This window comes from Helobdella robusta, assembly GCF_000326865.2.
Source record: "Helobdella robusta unplaced genomic scaffold HELROscaffold_45, whole genome shotgun sequence".
Lineage (NCBI taxonomy): Eukaryota > Metazoa > Annelida > Clitellata > Rhynchobdellida > Glossiphoniidae > Helobdella > Helobdella robusta.
The window spans coordinates 1,096,162-1,112,157 of record NW_008705095.1 but is presented as its reverse complement, the minus strand read 5'-3'; the positions used below and the strand labels follow the sequence as shown (position 1 = coordinate 1,112,157).

Here is a 15,996-nt window from a genome sequence, read left to right as displayed (position 1 = left end):
TACTGTAAGGTCAATCACTTCTTAAATAAGCAGAGGCAGACAGAAAAAAAAACTTTTTTATAATATTTTATCATTCAATAACAATCTTCATTAATATAAATTTAATATTTATGGTTTCCATTGTTGTAAGATAAACTAATACATTTGAAATTTGTTTCTTCTTAAACAGAGCTGGCATAAAATATTATCATGACCCTGGATCTGTGAGAATCACTTTTTACGACAGAACTATCAGTCAGCTTTCATAAAATATCGACCACAGAATATCTAACCTTCAAAAAAAAAATTGAAACTTGATACGATAATTATAAAGGTATTATAGAAAAAAATTCTATAAATAACTAAGTTATATTTGAGACGATAATTATCAAGGTATTATAGAAGAAAATTCTATAAATAACTAAGTTATATTTTATTACTCGCTATGATTTTACTAATTAAATGTTTGAAATAAAATATATTTATGGGGCATTGAAGATCATGTTCACTTGTTTGGTTAAATCTTGTTAAAACATGCAAAAATAACTAAAAGCAAAAAAATAAATTCAACTGGAAATATATGTCGCATAATAAATAGTTTCGTCAATATGTCTTGTTTTATTATTTTTGTAACTAAATTTTCCCTTTTGTCTTTACCAATATTTTAAAAAATAAGACTTGACTATTCGTCTTATGAGTTTATGTCATAATTGAAATTGACAAATGGATTTTTTTCTCGTTGTTGATCTGAAAAACCGGCACTACTATTTAAATATTTCTACACGTTGTACATCTCTCTATTATTTCTTGATGTGGCTTTTAAGATAAACATATTTTTCTTTTTAAGATATTATGTTTAAATAAATCTAAACGTTCTATTATTATTTCTACTAATATCTTACCTGATTCTAAAACTCTTGATGCTTCTCATGCGTTTTGAAGTCTGGACTTTACCTATATTGAATGGGCCTCACATGGCCCACAGAACACATAATGAGGCAAATTGCATATGCGGCTAATAGCAAAATAGGTCCACTTTACCAAAACATTCGTATCTGCACACATCGCTTTTTGAAAGTACCATATACGCTTTGTATATATAAATATTAGAATAAGACTGCCAGAAATGCAATTATTGATGTGAATCACAGCATGTTCGGCGTTAGATAACTTCCTGTGTAACTTTTCGATTTTTTAACGGTTGATCGAAAATCATTCGCAAGTTTCTTGAGTTCAAAACGAAAAGTTTTGTTTATTTTTTGCATGACAGAACAAAAAATATTTTTTGGTATTTCTATACCATCTTCGGTGATCGAATTGATACTTTGTCTATGTAGCCAGATGCTCAAACCTGTATATATACTGTGTTTACTCTACTTTGGTGATTCCTTGTTTGTTCAAAGTGAATATTTATCGCTCATATCCAAGGGATCAACAAAGTAAAGTTCTTTAGCAAAGTTTATTAGTTGATATCGCATTCTTTTTTGATACAGTCATTACTTTGTTCTTTATTGTTATGGAAGTTAGTAAGGCATCGAGTTGGCAATGATATCATTCTTTGTTGTATGTTTATTTGGAGGTTATTGATATTTATTAGGTGAGCTTTTGCAGTTTTTAGGTGTATTGTGATGATGTTTTTTTTGATAAACTATTTTTGTGTTGTTGTCAAGAATTTGGCGTGTTATTGGAGTTGCGTGTTGATTGCAAGTGCGATTTGATGGCTTCTCTTTGTGTAAGCATTGTGAGACATCTTGATAATGAAGTTATAGGTTAAAAAAGTTACTCTCTCTTTTTTGCGCTTGTTTCCATATTATAATACCTGCAAAAACAAAGTAATTATTTTGTTAACATTAACTAATAAAAACTAGTTTTAAATTCTTAGATTTTAATAACTATTTTTATCACATCACACAGTAGAATCACTGAAACTGAAAAGCGATCATAGTCCATTGTTTTGCATCTATATGTAATTAATATGCATACAATCAATTTTTCATAATAGAAAACATTTTTCACTTTTTAGAAAAGAAATATGAAGAAAAAGGTTAACATTTTTTAACATAGGATGATTTTCTTGCGAATAAGGTGCTCATAGAATCCGGAATCTGAACGGACTGAAAAACCAAGATTAAATCATTAAAACTGAAAAGTTAATTCTTGTAATAGGCCTACTTTGCTTATTTCTTTTATTTTTGATTGAAACAATTCCAAGATAATTTTCCTAATAAGCATATTACAAAATTATTTGTTTGAACTTAATTTAAAATTTACAAATGTGCAACTGTTTACCACATTCTCTGCGTATTAATTGAATTGCACTCATTGTTGTGAATTTAAACAAACTATATTTTTTGGTATTTACAATTTTGATTTTTATTGTAATGCCTTCAATTATTTTTTGTACAACTTTTTCTGTTGAATGTATGAACCCTAAAAAATAGGATTTTAAATATTATATTATAAAATGATTTTCAAAGTACAATTCATTCAAAGATGGAAAAAATTGAATCTATATTGAATCTGTTACGCATGGCATGTTCTGCTTCTATAAGAAGATTGTGAATGAAAGTCTTCATGGATCAAACAAACATGGGTCTGCTAGTCGATGCAGCAGTCCTAGTAAGGTTTTTCACCGATCCAGTTTCCTCTGTCGAATTTTTAAAAAGTAACTAAATTACAAAACTTTCACTTAGAACAGCAAAAATTTATCAATTGATTAAATTTTAGATCAAATTAATGTTTGTGAAAAATCACTCACGGCGGCAAATAGTTGCAAACGATGATGTATCCACTTGTAAACGTGCCACCCTGTATCCCACCGCTGCAGACCTCGGCCGCACAGCCTACATCTGTTGTCCTCGCCCAAACTACCTGTTGGTTTTCATTTGGTGGACAAAATAATGTATTAGAAATTTCTTCTTGTGTGTACCTAAATATTACAAAGAAATTTCTTCTACCTGTGTGTAGTGTCCGCACTTTCTGTCTGGCTCGCAAGAGTTACTGTTGTAGTTGTAGTCAGCTTTTTCTTCGTACCAGCTTTGGGTTGCATTCTTGTAATTGGGAGTGCCGGCCGTTGATAAATAAATATTTTGTCCGATGAACCCATCATTTTTTGCTTCTTCTGGTTGACCGTGTTGGGATGTGCATTTCTTGGCCCATGCAGCTGCGTAGCTGGCCAGTTTGTCGCTCCATTTCTTTTGAGAGGTTTTTGAAATAATAAAATAAAATATTAAAAATAAAATTTTATTATTTTTGTTTCTATTCCAATAACTTTTCACAAAGTCTAAATATTTTCAAAATCTTTAATCATAGTTTTTAAAGGTTTTCAAGTTTTAGGGCTTGAATATTGAATTTTCAATACATGACAATGATGAATTTTTCATTTTAAAGTTTCGGTGATTAATGTTATAGACTCAACTTAATTTTTCAACTTAATAAAATATCTGCCATCTACTGGGGATTTAACTGAAAATTTATATTTTTTTATTTATAATGTTTAATAACAATTATGTTTCTATGAATTAAAAACTGAATTGAAATAGTTTGTTAAACTCAGTTTTTAAACAGTGAAAGATTTCTCTTTGTAACATAAAATAGATGGCTGCCAATTAAGTGATTCAAATTGAAATAAAAATAGTTAATACATACATACCATAGGGAGCATCTTGGGCGATTTTTCTTTTGCTCTAAGTATATTGTCCCTGTCCACAATTGTTTTAATGTCGCCGGCAGATGGAAGTCCCGCCTGGCTGACCACTAGGGTGTGTCAATTTTATATCGGAAATTGATTTTTTAAATTTTTAAAAACCAAGGGTTACAAAAAGATACATTTTTGAATGCTGAATCCAAATTAACCTTCAGATTTCAGATTTGAAAATTTTAAGCTTAGTAAATTTTATGTTGAAATTTCCGCTAAAATGTTTATTTTCGTAATTTAGGAATTAATTGTAAAAATCATTGAAAAAAGAAAACTAATTTTAAGCAACGACAAATTTTATATTTTGATTAAATACTGAAATAGTATTAGCATTATATATAATGTCTAATCAATGTTATGTCAATTACAAAGTAGACAGTTTCACAGCTTACGGCAAGTGTCAATTATTTCCAAACTTTACGAGGTTGTACATGTCCTTCTTGCTCGCATTTCTACTCATTAGTTGTCTGCTGACGATCTCTGATCTAATATATCCAACCCTTCTTTCCTGACTGTAGACATGTTCACTTGCCTCTGTAACCATCTTGACACATTTCTCAATACTTTGAATGTGTGAGGGCTAGTCTGGGACTATCATTGGAGTGTGCAAAATTTGTTTGACTTGAGCCGTTATTAAGCTACAAATTAGAGGAGATTCATACATTTCAGAATCCCAATGAATGAATTCAAGTAGGCTGCTGGCATCAGGATTGATATCTGATGTTACCCTTTGTCTTAAACTCATATCCCCCATCTGAACATTCTCATCTGCATTTCCTCTGATCTCAAGAATCTTTCCAATTCCAACTTTTCTTTCTTCCTCCTTGTCACTACAAATCAGTGTCTGGATAACAGCTTCAGAATATGCATACCAGGCTGATCTTCTTACCACAGGCATCACTATCTGCATCACCTCTTTGTTTTGGCTTCTCAAAAGCTCAAGCTGAAAAAAAACATGTCTCGGACCATCAATCCAACTATGCTTTAATTTTATGTTAAACCAATTAGGCATATAAACTCCGACTATAAATTCGACAATCATTTTCAAATTTCTAAGTGGCATATCTTTCAGACCATGATTGGAAACCTGCAACAGAGCTGTAGTCAACCATCTTGAGTGACAGACAGGTCCAATCTGTAAGTTCGCAAGCCTGTCAGGCACAACACCAGATCTGATAGCATTAACAATCATGTATCCTTGCTCAGTGTTTGACCATCCAATTCTTGAATAAGATGTCTCAGTGGTAATTCATTTGTGTGAAGATTGCATACCAACCAAACAAGATTTCTGCCAAGCTTTTTTTCAATCCACTGCATCACACCACCATGTCTGCCAGTGTTTGTATTGGTACTGTCACAACCAATAGCAAGAAGCTTATCATCAATATTTTTCTCTTTCAGCCACTCAACAATGTTATCTGCAATTATCTCCGCTGGTTTCTTGGACTCAGTAGCTTTCCCAGGAACAAAATGCCACAAATATTTTCCTCCTGGTTCACTGCATATTGAATAGTGCTCCTCCTTTACCATACCTGTAAATTTCTTGGAAGAACCAACAACGTTAAGCATCACCTTGGTGTCATCCCTTCTTCCATCAAAAAGTAAACAGCTTGACAAATGCTGTTTTATGAATTTTTCATGATTTATAACATAACTAACAATGGGGGTACATTCAACTTAAAGTCATGTTACCCGCTCTCCCGTAAATAATGTAGTATGTTTGCAAAACTTTCACTCAAAATTTACCAAGCTTAAAGTGCATCCATTCAAAATTGAAAGACACCAATGGAAACAGGACATCAAAAAGCTTCTTTTGCCATGCCCTGTTTTTTTCAAAAAAAAACTTTTTAAAATTTGACACACCACTAACAACTGGGCAACGAGGAAACATGAAGTCAAATATCCATTCATCATCGCTTATGACGTCAGTCTTTACGCACCAAACTAACTTCCATGATGTTATGAACTTTCTACTATTATATATAGTAAAAGAATTATTTGCTGTGTATATGAGAAAATAAACAGTGTAAACATGAAGATAAGTTTCTGTATTTATGCAAACGTTTCGTTTTAATCACACTTAAGCACGTTCCAACTGCAAACAAAGAGGATCAATTTTATAGACTTTTATTATTTTCCGATGAATCAACGGATGAGACAAAGTGAAATACGAATTGAAAAAATTTAATGTGCACAATTTATAAGTTTTATAAATTTTTAAGCGCTGTTTTGTTGATTGTCACTCACTGGTGAATAAGTGAAAACGAGCACAGGGCACGATTTGTTGCTGAAAGTGAACAACGCACGTACGTTACCTTCGAAATGAATGTTTCTCATTTCTGCTGTTTTAAAATTCATGTTTTTGCTACTCAGTCTATTTTCTAGAATAATTAAATCAAACGCTCGAATGATCAAACAAAAGAGATTTTAATATATCAAATTTTAAAAATCAGTATCACATGATATTTTGTATTCGATTATATTATTTATTAATTTTTGAATGAAGAGATTTCAAATTTATGTGAAGAACTTGCTATTTTTTGCTTCTTAAAGTTTGACTCTGCATCCAAAACTTCCCAGGCTGTGTCCTAGTCACGTGCAGTTACGAGATAAAACGGATTGCTACTGTTCACACCTTGATTTTATTCTACTCTTATCTGATACGACCAACATTTGAATTTTTGTTAGAAATCTTTGAGATAGTGTAAATTTATCAGAAGAGTGTCTTTAAATTAACCCAATAATATGCTTCATCATTTGTTCGAAATTTTGTTTGAAATTTCGTCACATAATTTCAGATTAACATTTTTCCAAAATCTTCATATCAATTTAAAATCAGTTCATTTGTTTATTCGTAATTTTTTAAATTCACGTTAGCTTCTTCTAAGATAACCGAAATTTTAAAAAGTCCCTTTTTACGAATGCTTACGAGTCAAAACATCAACCAATCCAGAAATATGCACCCAACAAGCAGGAATGAAGCAGACTGGCGAAAACAGAAATTGGCTGTCAATATTTTGCAAGTTATTATTTATTCTGTTCAATATACAATTCCCTAGTCAAAGTTAAATTTAACGTTGTGTGCTAAACATTTCTTTTTGTAAAAGGAGGAAGTTACACTGACAACAACAACAAATAACTAAAAAATTCTCAAATTATTACTTCTTAATAAGACGTTCACCCGAACGATGTAAATTAAATACAAGATAACAAAATATATTCCAAGTATTTATTTGTGAATTTTTATTTAAAAAAATCTTTTAAATTTTTGGTTAATCAGTTGAAAACATGCGTCTGAAGAGTGTTTGCAGACGTGTCTGAACCTCGACTGGTTTCTCAGCGTTGCAGAGGTTTTCGTTGCATGTCAGCACCGAAATTTTTATGCCATTTATTGAAACTTTTTCAGCTGAAGCTTCACTGAATGCGGACAAACATGTTCTCATTGTCACTGAGAATAGCAAAATAAAAACAAGTTAGTAATCAGTTTTATAATTTTATATTCTAATAAAAATATGGTGTTCATAACTTATTGATGAAAACTTGAAAAATTAAAAACCATTCCCTCTTATTGCACTCACACCAGGTAATTACAACACAAGACCAGACATTTTTAACACATCACTGAAATAATAAGGACATTGACAATGCATTTATTAAAAACAGATTGGAACCTTGACTGAGTGAAACTTCGACGTAGCAAGAATATCCCCTACACTGTTTCATGCTGTTCACTGGTTCGTTGCAGTCCTTCCCACTGCAGTAGTAGCAATCTATCATGCTTTTATTGTGCTTGGGATCTGGTGATGTTGGAGGATTGGTGGAATAAATTCAAAGTGGTTTGTCACAAGCAAGCAAATATTTTAGAAAATTCAATTTTATGAGTTTCATGTATCTTAAAGGTTAAAAGGTTAAAGGTTACTATCTCTTTTGCGCTTGCTTCTGAGGTTTCAACGATAAACACACGCAGCGTATATGAATACGCGTGAAAACCACGCATCATACACATTGCATATGATAGATGGGAGTCTTTTTGTATTCGAACCCAGTCATTGCAATAGCAAGACCAGGCGCCTTTAACCATTGAGCCATCACGCCCCTTAAAGTGCAACATTAAGTAAAAACTAATTTCAGATTGCTTCGGCACATGAAAAATTAACTAATAAAATAATATCCCTGGTTTATAAAACTGCTATCAATGAAGAAACATTTGTATCAATGTTGAAAGCTCCGTAGGAGTTAGTTACTTTCGGAAAGTGTCATGATCGGTCCATTGCAGAAATCTTCGTCACAGGTATCGGCGTAGATGCTGAAATCTCCGTAATTTATCCAAGAACTGGATTTCGAATCGTTTAAGCAAGTCCGAGTGGCGGTCACTTTCATGTTGGGAGGTAGTGGAAGGACTCCTTGGAAATTTTTTCAACATTTATTTTATTTGGTTTTAATAAGAATATGTCTTTATAGATGTAAAGATGTTTGAATACTGAATTAAAACAGTCGTAAAAACTGGCTATAAGATAATAATTAGATGAAACCTATTACAGAAGTTTCATTGACATTTTTACACAAAATCACCCAGTTATTCAAATTTTTATTGAATTTGTTTTCGAATAATTTTAATGTATTCTTTAAATAGTGATAAGAAACACTATTTTTCCAAAGCCAACCTCCATTCCAATTTTCTTCCTTCCAACAAAACTTCCCGGTGCACGTGTCAACATACTCTTTGTTAAATGGCAGACCACAACTTGGATTTGAATCGGAATCGCATTTGAAGCACCTTACGGCCTCCACTTGCCACCTCGTCAACAATGCCGCTACCACAATAACCACTGATAATATAATTTTCATCATTTTATGCGATCGTTTGATTTGGAAGCTTATTTATTTTATTCTATAAATTTATAATTTAATTCAATTAAAACTTTTTTTTAATTTAATTTCTTAATTTTATTTAATTTTAGTTTTAATAAGTTTCCGTTTCATTCAATTTGTTCAACCTAATCTTAAATATAAATTCGCGTTTAATGTTTAAATAACGTTATGAAAGAATTTCAATTGCGAGAATTGTTGTGGTATGTTGAGAGAGAGAGAGAGAGAGAGAGAAGGAGAGAGAGGGAGAGAAAGTACGTCAATCTGTGCGACTGGGTATCTAGTAATAAATCATCTCTCCAAAATAATTTTTAAATTTTTATAACAAAACATAGAATAATTTCCCAAAAGAAAAATCTAAACCTGAAAGCTATGTTGAATAACTTTTAGCAGATGAACTCAAAAAAACGAGCAAATAAAATTTAGCATAGAAACGCCAACGTGCTCCAGCATACAAATATGATCTTTAATAACATCATTACATAATATATTATTGCTCACAGAAGTACCAACATCCCAAACAGCGCACGTAAACACAGAAATTGAATTGCAAGGGAATAGAATGGGATCGTTTTGCATTGGAATCTGGTCACTGCAGCAGAAGAGACAGGCGCTTTAACCATTACACTATCTCCTCTCCATCCAATGAATCAACCTCATCAAAATTCAGCACTTCAACGGCTATTGAGAATTATTTGAATTATTGGATGATGTAGTGCTTGAAATTAGTAAAATTTTAATCTTAATATAACATTTATGTAGGACTTCAAAAGTTGAAATTTTGCATATCTAATTTTTGTAAAATTCAGAATAATTAAATATTAAAATTTGAAAATATCATCTTTATCCAACCATACGTACATCAACAAACAAACACACACGCACAGACGCATGCACACACAACTTTGAAGATTATTTCGCCAATGTAAAAAAAATTTAAAAAAAAACTGCTCAAACTTCAAATATATGTTTGATTGACTATAGTTATTAATATGTCTATTTGACCATTGAAATTATCATTGAGTGTCAACCGTCTGCATGCTTTCATAAAATTTCAATAGTCGAACAATTTGCTGAATGTGTATTCAGTTGCGTGTCTAGTGTTTCAATAGTTTTGTTATCAAAAAAGGGGATGTGAGTCACATTTTTGTTTATGTGCATGTTTAAGAAAGTTTAACCGTTCAAACTGATGAATATATTAAGTGCCACATATTTATATTTTTCTGGTATTATTATTATCTATTGTATTGTCAGCCGTTCAAAATAAATCAACATTGTTTTAATGAAAAGCCGGGCCAACGAAAATTGCTTGAAGTTACATTCCAACAGAATATGTAACTGTAAGACTAATTGTATTATATATTTTATCCGAGAATGAATTTTATGCACTTGTGCCAGTTCTTTAAAGTTGTAGTTGCTTACATATTTGTACTTGCCATACTACAAGTAAGAAGCATTTTAAACATTTTTGACAGCTCCATTTACATTTTACGTGTAAATGTCTTCATCTGACATTATTTACATGATTAAGCCTGGCACATATTGTCTCTCTATCGTTTAATAATCACATGCACATGTACTGTACTGTACGTGTGTTGCATAGTTAACTTTTCTACAGTTCTCTTTCTAAAATTCACCATTTGAAATGTGTTACGCAAATTATCCATTTCGCAAATAATGATTGAAAATTCAAATCATTTTATCTAATAGCGTAAAGTTTAGGTAAATAGACATGTTCATAAATTCATAAATAAAGAAAAGCGCTTCAATGAAACAAAGCTGGGATCAAACATAAAATTTTACAAATTTTTGTTCGTAAAAAATGTTAAAAAAATTTTTATTATTGAAACGTGAAGAACAAAACAAAATCTCACATAGGACTTCATCACTCCTTCCATTGGCACACAGGGTCTCAAATTTTTTGACCCCCGTGATATCCTTATTGGACAGTCCTTTATCCTTCAGAATAGTAAAAATTCCTGCTAGTCTCATATTAAGTGCTAATTTAAATTCTGTAAACCATTCCTTGCAAAGTGGATAATTAGCATGAGCATGAAAAAAAAGTAAATTGACATCATCTAATAAAATGAGAATTAACGAAGTATTGAGAATGAATACTGAAGATCTGATATACGAGCAGCTCGAGGTGAATACTTGAAGTTTCAACGCAGCTTTTAATCAGCATCGACAAAGAATTTATTTGAATGGATTAATATCGGTAATTCCTTTGTATGGTGTGGTTGCTGTTCCTTTGAGGCTAACATTTTTATTGTAAGTAACAGCTTTGTGTTCAAAATTCGATATATACCTTGATTGGTCCAGCCATCGACATATATATAAGTAAGGCTGAGTAGTACAGTCAAAATTAAAATTCAAAATAAATTTTTGTATGAATAGTTGAGTGGCGATAATCACACACGAATTATTTTTAAAAAGACGTCTGTTTATATCGAAATAAATTTTGAATCAGCTTGATAAACTCAGTATATCGTTCAGTTCAACTAATAAGGGAGTAATTTCAAATATGAACGCAGGTGAGATTTTGATTATTATTTTGTATTGTTAAACATTCAATATTTGTTTTTAAAATAAATTTGAAATTTCTCAATACTGAAATGAAATATTATTATACAGAAGAACAAAAAAAGTCAAAATGCATTTTGAAACTGTTTTCCCGCTTTAAAAGACATCGAGAACCATCCCAAACGTCAAAACAGATAAACAAGAGAGGCGGTAAAAGTTCAAAAAAGATTAAATGTTCAGTGACGCAGAGTAACGAAGATACTTCACACGAGAGCAACAAGAAGATGCACGCGAACCTCACACGCACAAAACCCGTCGGTGAGTTGTTCAACCCGTGTCGCTGTTTATACGACAGACGTGAATCCACTGCATCAACAGCCATCAACGGTTCACTGTACAAAACAAAATCAGCTGATACCATTTCCATCCGTGCAACTGCTGGGAGTGTATTAAACAGCTCCATGAAATACGAAGAACTCGCTGCGAACTTCTGTAGCATCAATGCAAGCCAAAGTTTTAGACCTGACAGACAGGACTCTTTAATGAGCCACATTCAGACTGGCACAAACAAACTTCCTGGTCCTCAAATGCCTTCGAATGTGAACGGAGAAAATCTGCGAAGATGCAACGTCAGATGTTCCATTTCAACGGCAAGTGATTCAACCGAGCCCCAATGGATGGAAGACTTTAACACTCAGCCCAGCTCCTACATGGTGAAGAGAACTGAGGTTCATAATGATGACTCGTCCGAAGATTGTGATGCTGATTATAATGAGAGTGAGATTTGGATGAATAGAAGTTTGAAGGAGCATGGATTCCATTGCAATCAATCTCCTCTTATCCATGTTAACTGTCGTCCTGATATCGGCAGCATGGTCAGTTATGAAGTCGATGGTAGCCATAATGATGATAGCGAGGTCATTTGGATCAACGATTGTTCAGGAAACTTTCAAAAGATGCATCAGATTTTGTCAGAGAGGAACGGAAACGAAATTGTTTACAAAACATTGGCTTTCCTGTAACGAGAATAGTTAAATGAAATTTTTATTAACCAAACGTTGACATATTTTCTGTGACTTCATTATTTATTTGATTTTTTGTGAAGCGCCTAAATAAAAAACGTTATTGGTTTTGAAACAATATCACCCATGTTGAATATGTATGCATGTAATATGTATATGGGATATACACTTATAATATGTTGCATACACACATGTTTCACATATGTGTGTTTCATCGATCAGTTGTTATATAAGACATCACTCGCCTTTCACAAATTCAAACTACAACTCGGTCTAAACAAAACTTTCTTTGCTTTTTTTACTGGTTATTGTTAGAGTTTTAATGACTTTAAGTAGTCGATTGTTTACTTGCTGAGTAATATGAGTTGAGTTATCATTATTGTAAAATAGCGTTGTGTTATCTATGTTCTGTTCTTATCTACATACAATCAAAATGGCGTTTAAATTGTCTACACAATTTTATTCCGATGCATTTGTAAAAACTACTCAGTTTGAGTATCAAGTAATAAACATTACATGCCAAGTTTAAATTGAAATTACTTAATTCAATAAAATTTGAAAATTATTAACTAATATGAAATAAGAAATTTTGAAACGGATCCTTACCAGTGCAGCTTTCGTCCGTCACGAATTTTTGTTCAGAATAAGCTTGTTACAATTGAACCACGAGACGATTTGTTGTATATCTTTGTTTGTTTCATTATTCTGATGTTTAATATCATTGCCCTTACTGAAACGTTGGGTTCGTCAAAGTTAAAAAGTTAGTCAAAAAAGTTGTAGCCGTTAGGAGAGCATTAAATTAGATAACAAAAAGTAAAAAAAACGGTATGCTACCTTGTGGTACTCCAATGTTGAGTTGTAGCGGCGATAAAATTAAATTTTGCCAACAAACAATTTGTTCTCTATTTTTTGAATAACTGTAGAACCATTTTAGTTGAGTTTTTCTAAAACAATACTATTCAAGTTTTTTTGTTGAGAGAATTGAATGATCAATACAATCAAAAACTTTGAAAGGTCAAAACATGTACCTATACTAAAATATATGTCCTTGGATGATCGTTGTTGTTAATGTTTTTCTTCGTAGGCCAACACATTATGAACTTGATATCTTTGCTTTCACAATGTTTCTCAATCATTTTTAACACATAATAATTTAAGTTCATATATTTTATGTAACAAAAATTTTTTTATCTGGTAAGTTTGGTTGAGTTTTAGAAATTTTATCAATAATAATTTCATTTAATTTAGTAATTTAAGTTCATTTACTTTATGTAACAAAAATTTTTTTTATCTGGTAAGTTTGGTTGAGTTTTAGAAATTTTATCAATAATAATTTCATTTAAGCAAGAAAAATTGAATTAAAAAAAAATAAAAGTTCGCAACTTATAGTTATCATTGAAAATTCTTCACACAACTGGAGATTATTGTTTATATACGTGCTCATAAATTTGGGCCATGGCATCGTCTAATTTGTGCACTGGAAACATTTCGGATACACGCATGCGGCAACTCTTCATGATCTTCAGGTATTGTTCAATGACTGAAGGACTGTACCTAGCTTGATTAAATGGCTTAACAATAAATAGGCATTAGTATTTTTCAATTCCAAATCTTTCGCCTATTGGAATTCTGTAGAGTGGGCAAGTTGAATGTCTCAGCATCCAACGATCGACGCACTCCTTGCAGAACATGTGGCAACAAACAACTACATAAGTGAAGTATTCTGTGATGGCTTCTAAACAGATGCCACAATCTTCCTCTGTGTCTTCATCTTTCTTGCTGTTCAAAGAACTGGATGCACCCGAAGTTGATCTACTTTTCACATAATTCTCAATTCTTTCAATCATGTACCAGTGTGAATAAAAGCATTCTTTCAAGGAGCACATGTGATTTACAGTACAATTCACCTTATTCAATTAAGAGTGCGTAAATAGTTACGGGTAATAAAGATGTACTAGTTGATTATTATATTGCTGATGCTGAAGCGAAGAGGACTGATCAACAAGTTTTTAAAACATGTCCCGTGCGATTGTCTATAAGCTTATTTTTTCTGGATTCTACAGTTATCATAACAACGAATACTTTTTACATTTACAGTATTCATGTGAAGTCTTTGCATTTTAGGAATCAAGAATCTTATTAATTTCTTAGCTGGCAGCTAAGATCCTGATCAGATTGTAGTAAATCACTTTAACAATAATCGATTAAGTTTAAAGTGCTTTAATTGGCTTGGCGGGCCAATTAAGCTTTTTTTTAAAGATCATTTTAATTTATTGGTTGATAATTTTTTTGTTCACTTTTCTCCCTTATGTGTCTATTTACTGAATACTTGCGTTTGATATTTAAAATTATTTTGAATACATTTGAATTCATGTATAATAAAAACAAAATATTTTTTTGCTTTCAGAGAAAATATGTGAAGTCTTTTTTTTAAAGAAATTAAAAGACTTAACCTATGTATTTTTACTTCATAATTTATTTACTGGAAACCTGATACACGAGGAGCTTGATGATGAATACTTAAAATTTCAACGCGATTGAAGATTTGTATTACAAAACAGTTTAGTGAAATGTTTTAACATCGATTATACCATGTATGGCGTGGTTGCTGATGCTTTGATGTTAACTTTTTATTGTAAGTAATCAGCTCTGTGTTCAAAACTCGATGTATTCCTTGATTGGTTAATACATCGACGCATATATAAAGCTGAGTAGGGCTGTCAACTGGTGAACGAAAAGATAGTTGAGAAGTGAAAATCAATTTCAAACTATTTTAAACTAACGCATCCGGTTTTATTGAAATAAAATTTGAACCACTCTGATAAACTCTGTATATCGTTTTGTTCAGTTCAAAATTAAGCCGTTCAAACATGAACACAGGTGAGATAATGATCGCTGTTTTTTATGGTTGAACATTTAATTTTCATTGTTTGTTTTGGTTAAATATTTAAAGGTGTTCAATACTAAATTAAAATAATATTTTATTATTACACAGGAAAACAAGAAAAGTCAAACTGCATTTTGAAACTGTTTTCCCGCTTTAAGAGCCTTCGAGAACCATCACAAACGTCAAAACAGATAAACAAGAGAAGCAGCAGAAGTTCAAAAAAGAATAAATGTTCAGTGAAGCAGAGTAACGAAAATACTTCACACGAGAGCAACAAGAAGATGCACGCGAACCTCACACGCACAAAACCCGTCGGCAAGTTGTTCAACCCGTGTCGCTGTGTATACGACAGACGTGAATCCACTGCATCAACAGCCATCAACGGTTCACTGTACAAAACAAAATCAGCTGATACCATTTCCATCCGTGCAACTGCTGGGAGTGTATTAAACAGCTCCATGAAATACGAAGAACTCGCTGCGAACTTCTGTAGCATCAATGCAAGCCAAAGTTTTGGACCTGACAGACAGGACTCTTTAATGAGCCACATTCAGACTGGCACGAACAAACTTCCTGCTCCTCAAATGCCTTCGAATGTGAACGGAGGAAATCTGCGAAGATGCAACGTCAGTTGTTCCATTTCAACGGCAAGTGATTCAACCGAGCCCCAATGGATGGAAGACTTCAACACTCAGCCCAGTTTCTACATGGTGAAGAGAACTGAGGTGCATAATGATGACTCATCCGAAGACTGTGATACTGATTATAATGAGAGTGAGATTTGGATGAATAGAAGTTTGAAGGAGCATGGATTCCTTTGCAATCAATCTCCTCTTGTCCATGTTAACTGTCGTCCAGATATCGGTAGCAAGGTCAGTTATGAAGTCGATGGTAGCCATAATGATGATAGCGAGGTCATTTGGATCAACAATTGTTCTGGAAACTTTCAAAAGTTGCCTCAGATTCTGTCGAAGAGGAACGGAAATGAAATTGTTTACAAAACATTGGCTTTTCTGTAA

General features: G+C 32.4%; 4 protein-coding genes across 4 annotated transcripts; 2 read left to right on the top strand and 2 right to left on the bottom strand.

Annotated features, from left to right (window-relative positions):
* Positions 1-2,595: 2,595 nt before the first annotated feature.
* HELRODRAFT_85430 (hypothetical protein) lies at positions 2,596-3,170 on the bottom strand (the record flags this gene model as incomplete). The annotated part of the gene is made up of 3 exons (XM_009026046.1): positions 2,596-2,626; positions 2,738-2,850; positions 2,937-3,170. Coding segments are annotated over 3 exons (378 nt in total), but the record flags the coding sequence as incomplete, so codon positions are not given.
* A 3,778-nt stretch (positions 3,171-6,948) lies between these two features.
* On the bottom strand, positions 6,949-10,537 carry HELRODRAFT_178017 (hypothetical protein; the record flags this gene model as incomplete). The annotated part of the gene is made up of 5 exons (XM_009026155.1): positions 6,949-7,124; positions 7,348-7,473; positions 7,921-8,079; positions 8,341-8,505; positions 10,420-10,537. The coding sequence occupies 5 exons, from the start codon at positions 10,535-10,537 to the stop codon at positions 6,949-6,951; spliced, it is 744 nt and encodes a 247-aa protein (XP_009024403.1).
* A 623-nt stretch (positions 10,538-11,160) lies between these two features.
* Positions 11,161-12,090, top strand: HELRODRAFT_178016 (hypothetical protein; the record flags this gene model as incomplete). The annotated part of the gene is made up of 1 exon (XM_009026154.1): positions 11,161-12,090. One exon carries the CDS (start codon positions 11,161-11,163, stop codon positions 12,088-12,090), a length of 930 nt encoding a protein of 309 aa, XP_009024402.1.
* Positions 12,091-14,960: 2,870 nt separating this feature from the next.
* Positions 14,961-15,996, top strand: HELRODRAFT_178015 (hypothetical protein; the record flags this gene model as incomplete). The annotated part of the gene is made up of 2 exons (XM_009026153.1): positions 14,961-14,970; positions 15,086-15,996. 2 exons carry the CDS (start codon positions 14,961-14,963, stop codon positions 15,994-15,996), a joined length of 921 nt encoding a protein of 306 aa, XP_009024401.1.